General features: G+C 32.1%; 1 protein-coding gene across 2 annotated transcripts; it reads left to right on the forward strand.

Annotated features, from left to right (window-relative positions):
• Positions 1 to 957: 957 nt before the first annotated feature.
• LOC143084948 (uncharacterized) lies at positions 958 to 9,284 on the forward strand. 2 transcript variants are annotated; one of them, XM_076261038.1, is made up of 6 exons: positions 958 to 1,579; positions 2,589 to 2,735; positions 3,257 to 3,389; positions 5,252 to 5,431; positions 7,947 to 8,139; positions 8,789 to 8,917. In XM_076261038.1, exons 1-6 carry the CDS (start codon positions 1,017 to 1,019, stop codon positions 8,791 to 8,793), a joined length of 1,221 nt encoding a protein of 406 aa, XP_076117153.1. In that variant the 5' UTR covers positions 958 to 1,016; the 3' UTR covers positions 8,794 to 8,917. The 2 variants fall into 2 exon arrangements, with proteins under 2 accessions (XP_076117153.1, XP_076117152.1); XM_076261037.1 differs by having other exon boundaries at positions 960 to 1,579; positions 7,947 to 8,144; positions 8,789 to 9,284.
• The last annotated feature ends 307 nt before the right edge of the window (positions 9,285 to 9,591 follow it).

Below are 9,591 nucleotides of genomic sequence, written 5' to 3' on the forward strand. Positions count from 1 at the left end.
TTTGTCATTTTGTCACGCCCTGTAGCTTGAGAAAATGCGCGGTGACCTATCATTTTTATAACATTTTTCAACATATATCAATAGATACTACATTTTGGCAAAGTATGAACAAATTCTATCATTTTTATTTTAGACTCCCATACCACCTTAAGTGTTACTATGTATCAGCATTCAGATACTGGTTTGATATCAACCTCCGTAACAAAGATGGGGGTGTGGATTAATACAAACATAAAAAATACATACAAGCGATTCAAAACATAAATAATAGGGTTTTTCCTGGAAAGCTGTATTATGAAACTAAAATATTATACAGCATAACATTTCATTAGTTTAAATTTATTACTAAATAAGTTGTGAAAACTACTTATTTGAATTATTTTTTAAACACTATATCAATTCAGACCTTAAAATTGGTATTTGCTTTCAATATATACAGAATAATACGTATAAATCTGTTTGCTATGGTGGTAAATGTAACCAATTTCACATGAGCCTGGATTTAAATCTTATGTTTTTCTCTAATGCAATTTTTAAGATGATTTTATACAACACTAACCTCCGAAACGTTCATACTTACCTTGTCTTACAAAAAATGCTAAAACTAGAAAACAACTAAAATGGTGTAAGTAAAAATTAAAAAAAATGACAGACTAGATATAGACACAGAAGAAAACAACACTCTCTCACTGCTCAGTTGAAATTTATTTTTTAACAGTGTCTACATTCGAATTGTACCCATTTTTTGGGAATGACTGTCCAATGGATTTTTTTATGTTTGGGGACGGTTAACTTTCTGGTAATAAGACCCGTCACGGCCTGGCTGGGGAATTTGGTAGGCAATGCTCACATTATTTTGTACCGATACAGGCTCCAAAAGTCCTCCTTTACACGCCACAACTCATGGTGGTGCTCCTTCTAAAGGAGGCTCATATGGAAACAAGAAGAAGAAGAAGAAGAAGTAACCGCAGAACAACACATTGATTTCCCTCCCCTTCCTTAAATACTCTACTGACATGGCGTCAAAGCAAAACCCTTCGAGCACAACTGATCCAATAAATAAGAGAAAAAGGAGACATTCTGACTCTGATTCAGAGGAAACACTTACAAGACAATCAGCGGGCAACAATTCTTCTCCCCGTTCGTCGCAGACTTCATCAAACACGAGTCCCATCGGCCATATTCCAAAGGATACAAGAGACTGGATGGAAGAAACTATTTACAATATTCTACAAATTAAAGACATGCCAAGCCCATCTCCCATTGATGTTTTTAATACGGGATATGTTGACTCTTTCTTAAAAAACCATATAAAAATAAGAGATTACATGTTAAAGGTGAACACAGACGAAAGGCACAGATCAAAGCACGACTGCTATGCATTTGCACTTAACGAGGCATTTGATGTAGACTGCAGTGTACTTAGTGATATAACAATTTCCAAAGCATGGCAGTTGGCTGAAGAGTTCAAAGAACCATTTCAGGACTCCTGTTTTGTTAGGTGGCTGTTTGAATACAATATAAATAGAAAAAAAATAGAAAAAGACAAATTGAAGGACATGAGAAATATCTGCCAAAAGTAAGTGTTAAGGTCATGAAGGTAGTTTTAAGTATAGCAGTCCCAGTCAACAGTTGTGCATTACTGAGGATGTCATTACATTACTATGTAAATAATGAATACAAGTAAACCATGTGTATTTTTTACTGTTTCCGAGCAACAATTGGCCAAAGGCTAAAAAACGGAAGGAGCCAATAAACATTTTATTTTTGTAGATATAAGAAAATGTGGTATGAGTGCCAATGAGACACTACTTTCACCAAAGTCATGATTTATAAAAGTAAACCATTATAGGTCAAACCATTAAAGCTGCAAAGACTTGCAGAAGGTTTAAATTTTAATGGTACACAACCTTCCAGTACGTTTTTTTCTATGGATCTTATATTATTTTTAATATTACTGTATCAAGCACATTACTGTGTCCAGCATATCAATGTGTCCAGCACATTACTGTATCAAGCACATTACTGTATCCAGCACATTACTGTATCAAGCATATCAATGTGTCCAGCATATTACTGTATCAAGCACATTACTGTATCCAGCACATTACTGTATCAAGCATATCAATGTGTCCAGCATATTACTGTATCAAGCACATTACTGTATTAAGCACATTACTGTATCAAGCACATTACTGTATCAAGCATATCAATGTGTCCAGCATATTACTGAATCCTTGCTTGCTAGAGGTACACTTGTAAGAACTCTGTGGTCCTATCATGCTTCGCTCTGCATAGCTTTTTAATAATCTATCTTATTTGCATAGAATTTTTACACCCGTTATATGTAAAAACAATTTCAAATAATTTTGTAGGTGGTCTTTATTTCCTGTTTTTGGTGGAGTTTCTGGCTCTTAATTTGACATACATGTACACTATTCCCTATTTCCATTCATTAATCAAATTATAAATTGTTAATAACTTATATACATGTACAAAATAAACATTTGCTGTCTGGCAGTTTGAATTTGCAGATACAAAATTACATTGTATTAATAAGAACATTCTTTTTTTTTGTTTTTATGAAGAATATATCCAAGATTACAGCAATTTTGCAGTCAACTTTTATTTATGGTGTCAGAGCATACACATAGGCAGAATTCTGATAACCTGACTGAGGCTATGTATCAAGAATTATTTGTGTCCTTTTTGAGAATATTTGGTGTTACTGTCTTGTAAGTATATACAATGTACATGTTTATTTATATTCTTTTATTACTGCAGTAATGATATCAACATACAAAAAAACCCTATTTGGATGGATTTTGGTGCCAGTGGTTTAATTATACGTGTACACTTGCTTTATATATACATGTACAAAAATGTATATAGTATTCATGGTATTTTTCTGTCCGTTTGTCTGACCTTTGTATCCACTACTCTTTTTAAACTGCAGAATGAAATTTGATGAACAACTACAGGTCACTGTACGTACAGCCTTCAACAATGAGCAAAGCCCAAAATGCATAGTCTGCTATAAAAGACCATTAAATGACAAATGTAAAACAATTCAAATGAAAAAACTAATAGCCTTATTTATGTACAAAAAAATGAACAAAAAACAAATATATATATAACCCATCAACAAACAACAACAACAACAACTGAAGTACAGGCTCCTGACTTGGGACATCCGATAATATTATTCTTAATTGAAAGACTATGTATTCATTGTATCTACATTTTCATTATAAAGAAATGTTCCAAATCTGCCTGCGTATCATCTGACAATTGGGGACAGGACAGTAACTTCAACACCTGATGCTGTTGTTTGTAGCTTTGTTAGAAATGGAGAAGAAGTAGACAAGAAAGTTATTGCTGTTGTAGAGGTAAATTATGTAGCATATGATACCGTATAGCGGGTTATTTTTGCGGGGTGTAAATTTTTGCTTATTTTCACGGATAGAACAAAATAACCAAAATAAATTCTGCCAATTTTAAAGTGCACATGCAAAGATAATAATGAAAGTTTTGAATCCGCCAAAATATTTTGTATACCTAATTAAATGAAAATCATGAAAATTTGCATCTGCGAAAATAACCTGCTATACAGTACCATGTTAATCTGACTTCTGACTTAATCTGTTGTGCAGATACATGTAAAATTGAGGAATAATTAAAGTTTTGAATCCGCCAAAATAAAAAAACACCAAAATATTTTGTATACATCGGTACCTTATAAAATGAAAATCATGAAAATTTGCAACTGCAAAAATAGCCCGCTATACAGTACCATGTTAATCTGACTTCTGACTTAATCTGTTGTGCAGATACATGTAAAATTGAGAATGGAAATGGTGAATGTGTCAAAGAGAGTCAACCTGACCAAAGAATAGACAACAGCCAAAGGCCAGCAATGGATCTTTAACACAGCAAGAAAATCCTGCAACCTGAGGCGTGCTTTAGCCTCAGTGGGTCCACTTCAATACTTAATTGATAGGGTGTACTGCTGGGGTTCTGTTGCTTGCTTACACTCTTTTCACATAATTGAGATTTAAAAAATAAATCATATATTGCGTAGGTAAATATGTTACCTTTTCGCATATTGTTTGGGTTTCATGTGGTTTGTAATGTAAAAGTTGAATACCAAATTGGTCAATAAAAAGCCAGGTTTACAAGAAAAAAAAATATACAAAAGTAATGTGAACTTTATTGACCTTATTGTATATTTCTGATAGTTTTCCTGACCTATTCACATATTTTCAAGCTTGAAAAGATGACTGATTCCAGCGGCATGTCCTATCATCTAAATGAAAATCTGTACTAGTTCAGTGATAATGGTCGTCATACTAAACTCCAAAATATACAAAAGAAACTAAAATTAAAAATCATACAAGACTAACAAAGGCCTGAGGCTCTTTACTTGGGACAGGTCCAAAAATCATTGATCATGAGTACTTTGTAAGTAGCATATGATGTAAGACAAAAGATAAGCTAGGTTTTTGGGTAATTACTCAATTGAACTAACTGAAAACCCAATTGATCCAAAAATGCTTGCTTTTAAAAACCCCAAACATAGGTTGAAAACTCAAATGATCCTGAAAACAATGCCAATGGGAAATGTACACCTTTTCATAGATGTCATAAATTCAATAAGTTTCAACTAGCCTTGTGAAGAATAATGCATGGATTAGGCTCCTAATAGAAATGATAATCACAGATGAAATTTACTCAATAGATCAATTCTTATCTGGAGCTCTGGACTTTGTTCGTTCAGGTCTCTATTCTATTTTATGGAGTGGCTATGCTTGAATAGAGAAATAAATAAAATTAAGTTGTATTTTTGTTATTCTTTAATAATTTACTTCAACATTGTTTAAATTAAAAGTAAGATTTATCTAACACTTCTCTGCCATGTAATTTCTTAACTACATAGTTTTAGATACTACAATGTATATTATGATGGATTTAGTTGTTTGTTGTGTGAGGATTTATATATATCTGGCATTTAGGATGAATACTGTAAATTCCGAAATTATTGCGAGGTTTTTATTATTTTGAAAAATGCAACAGATTTGTAAACGCAATAATTTAAACTCGCATTTTCAAATATTTTGTATGAATTAAAAAGGATTTTTCTCAACATCGTAAAAATTAAAGTTGCATTTAAGTCTAAATTGACAAAATCGCAATAATAAATGCACACAATAATTTCTAGATTTACAGTATGCTATATTCATATATTTGAAAGGTAAAGAAAGACTACACCAGACCATCAAATCTGGAAAGGCAGTCCAGAAATTGTGAAAGGAAGACATCAGTTATTGATTCTGGACTAAAAGGTCAGCATGCTGGAGATATGTTAGCAGTTATTCCTTCATCTGTATTTGGTCCTAATGGAATATATGGAATCATAGTACAGGGCACAATGGTAGGGATTCTTATTATAAACAAATGTCAAATAGACAACTGGACCTTGACCCCAAAAAAAATCCCAATGCCACTGATGTGTCTTCAATGAAAGGTGGACTTTAAGTAACCAACAATCAATCAATCAATGAAAGGTGGGAGGCCCACAATTGGTCCCAGATTGAAGCTTGTCCCTAAAAATGCACTTACTATAGCATGTAACCAGTGTATTTCTTTTTTTCTGACTTTTGTTTATTAAAATGTTTTGGGGGTATGCTTTGTGAGCATTTGCTCACACTTCATCTTGTCATTTTAACTGCATGAACATTTGGTAAACTTGTCCCAGCAAGCAAAAGAATACCCTAAAAACATCAACCAATTTATAAATTTTAACTGTAGGAAATAACATGTATAATAACAAAAGAAACCCAAATTAACCAAGGACTATCAAAAATTATGAATTAGAATTGTTATACAAATGTATTATTAGTTGAATACATGAATTTATAAGTGCCTTAGTACCTAAACATCCAGCAGCAACTATATGCATATTTATGTACAAAACTGAGAATGATGCTTAGTTTTCTACTTTGAATTGATTTACATTGTCATTTCAACGCTTTTAAAGCTGACTGTGCAGTGTGGGCTTTGCTCATTGTTGAAGGCCATACAGTGACCTATAGTTGTTAATTTCTGTGTCATTTTGGTCTATTGTGGAGAGTTGTCTCATTGGCAATCATACCACATCTTCTTTTTTATTTATATTAGAAGTCACTACTAAAGTTCCTTTTGTTGGTGGCAACCAAACTGCTAGATCATTTTTATACGCCCGTCGTCTTTTAGACGGGACGTATTATGGTATACCGTTGTCCGTCTGTCCGTCCGTCCGTTTGTCCGTCTGTCCGTCTGTCCGTCGGACAATAACTCAAAAACACTTTCACCAATTTCCATGAAACTTAAGTGAATTGTTTATATCTATTGACGTAAGCTCCCTTTCGTTTTTTTTTAATTTCAGATTTTAAGTTTTGGATTTATGCGGCTTTATTCATAAAAAAGATGGGATTTTCAACACTTCGGACAATAACTCAAAAAGGCTTTCACCAATGTCCATGAAACTTTGGTGAATTGTTTATATCTATTGATGTAAGCTCCCTTTCAATTTTTATAAATTTCAGATTTTAAGTTTTGGATTTATGGGGCTTTATTCATAAAAAAAGGGTGATTTTCAACACTTCGGACAATAACTCAAAAAGGCTTTCACCAATGTCCATGAAACTTTGGTGAATTGTTTATATCTATTGATGTAAGCTCCCTTTCAATTTTTATAAATTTCAGATTTTAAGTTTTGGATTTATGGGGCTTTATTCATAAAAAAAAGGGGGATTTTCAACTCTTCGGACAATAACTCAAAAAGGCTTTCACCAATGTCCATGAAACTTTGGTGAATTCTTCATATCTATTGATGTAAGCTCCCTTTCAATTTTTATAAATTTCAGATTTTTAAAAGTTTTGGATTTATGGGGCTTTATTCATAAAAAAAGGGGGATTTTCAACACTTCGGACAATAACTCAAAAAGGCTTTCACCAATGTCCATGAAACTTTGGTGAATTGTTCATATCTATTGATGTAAGCTCCCTTTCAATTTTTATAAATTTCAGATTTTAAGTTTTGGATTTATGGGGCTTTATTCATAAAAAAAAGGGGGATTTTCAACACTTCGGACAATAACTCTAAAAGGCTTTCACCAATGTCCATCAAACTTTGGTGAATTGTTTATAACTATTGATGTAAGCTCCCTTTCAATTTTTATAAATTTCAAATTTTACATTTCCGTGTTATGAATTTTTATGCTTAAAAAATGGGGGGATTTTCCAATTTTGGGACAATAACTAACACTTTCACAAAATTTTATGCGACTTTGATAAATTGTTTATATCTATTGACATAAGCTCCCTTTCCATTTTTATAAATTTTAGATTTTACGTTTTCTTAAGTAATGAATTTTTATACTTAAAAAAGGGTGATTTTATGAAACTTTGGTGAATATATTAATGTAACATCCCTTTTGATTTGTATATATATTTCTAGTTAATCATATAAATTCATTTAAAGCATAAAAGACAAGTTAAAAGAGCAACGGGCGTATCATGCGCTAAAGCGCAGCCCTTTATTTATGAAAGTTTTGCAGGAATGAATTGTTGCATAGACTAGAATTCTTTTACCATGTTTACAGGATTGATGCATTTGGTGCCAATTTGTTTGCATAGTGAGCAATACAGACACCTTAGAGCCTTTGTTGAGTTGACAAGCTTTTATGTCTTGGTTCTCTTTCGTGTATGAGTTTCAAACAGTAGTATTTTATTTTTATTCTGTTTATATATTCGACCTGATATATTCACAATTCAGCATGTTCTTTTGAATCTATTAAAGACAGTAGTATTAATAGTTGGAAAACTGATAATCAGTACAAAGTGGACATAACAAATGACAGATGAAATCTGCACAATCTGATCAAGTGTATCTTGTATATTTGCAGATCACATTTGTATCCCTGGCAACAAGTCAAGAATATTGTAATAACCTTCGTGAGGGGAACATGAAGAATTGTGATGCTTCAATAAAGTACAGCAATCCAGTTAATATGCTGTCTACTGAGGGAAGATATGAACTTGTCAGAACCTTCCTTGGAATGTCAACTTTACTTGATTGTTTGACACAGGAAATAAAGAGTTAGGTATAAATTGTTTGTATTAGTTACCTCCTCAAACATTTTTGTCAAACATTAAACTTAGTTTGAGAAGTATAATTATATCCTATTCAACTTTGTTGCTTAGGGGTAATCCCCCTTAGTGGACCAGTCCATGACAATAATAAGTAAAGGACTAATATGTATAGAACATACTTCTGTAGCAATGTCGCTTTATATCAAATTAGATTACCTGTAAAAGAGCATCTTTATATTTTTCTCAATCCTGTTTCATATCAATATTTCATCATTGGTATCTAGATATACATATCAAAGGGACAATTCAATATCTAAATTTAAATCCTCACACTTGTTCATTTCATCTCTCTATAATACTATAAATTCAGAAATTATTGTATGCATTATTATCGTGATTTGGTCATTTTAGACTAAAATGTGATTTTATTTTCTAAAATATATTACTAAGAAAAGATTTAAATTAATTGATGTTAATTTGTATAGATCAATGAAAATGTTTTGAATGTAAAATTAAACATGTGTATTGTTGATAGTTTAACTTTTCTTCAGTGTACCTTTACAATCCTTATATACTTTCACCTATTTAAAAAAATATGTATTTAAACACACATACATTTATACATGTATGCTTATTCCTTCACATTCTTTCTCAGGATGAAATGGATATAGGACCAAAAAGTAAAAAGAAGAAGAAGGCAAAGAAAGAACAAACACCAACTTCCCCCTAGATCCCCCTATTGGCCCTGATGAACCTACGTACTGTCTGTGTAATCAAGTTTCTTACGGGGAAATGATGGGATGTGACATTGATCTCTGTGTTGTAGAATGGTTCCATTTTAACTGTGTAGGACTTGTGAATAAACCAAAAGGAAAATGGTTTGGTTTGAATTGTTGAGGCGAGACAAGTACAAATGATGAGAAGATTTACTAAATCATAGTGCAATATTTATAATAAATTATTTTTATGTTAATCCACACCAAATGGGTTATATTAATGGATTTAACATTGTAAGTTGATATTTTCTGAAAACTGTAACAGTTATGTAAAGGACAAGGTCCAAAAAGAATGAAGGGTAAAGATATTGTAAAGTACAAACAGTACTGTGAAAGAAATGTATAATATAAAAACATGATTCAAGTCATCAAAAAGTATATTCCTTTTACTACTTATTCTACAAAATGTTCTATTACAATAGGAATTTTCATAATTATGGGTTGCAATTGGTGCAAAATAATGATAAGGAGTTTAGTATTTAAACTAATCGATTTTTGGGGAAAGACGGCTTCAAGCCGTCAATCCCCTATGGGGTTGACCAGAGTGACATTTCCTCACATCATTCATTTTGTTTTTTTAGTGTGGAAAACCCCCCAACAAATCTTACTGAGATTGATGAGAAGGAAACACACAAATGAATAGATTGACTTTAAACACTTTTCTACACATTTCGCTTCTGTT

This window comes from Mytilus galloprovincialis, chromosome 8 (genome assembly GCF_965363235.1).
Source record: "Mytilus galloprovincialis chromosome 8, xbMytGall1.hap1.1, whole genome shotgun sequence".
NCBI classification, from domain to species: domain Eukaryota; kingdom Metazoa; phylum Mollusca; class Bivalvia; order Mytilida; family Mytilidae; genus Mytilus; species Mytilus galloprovincialis.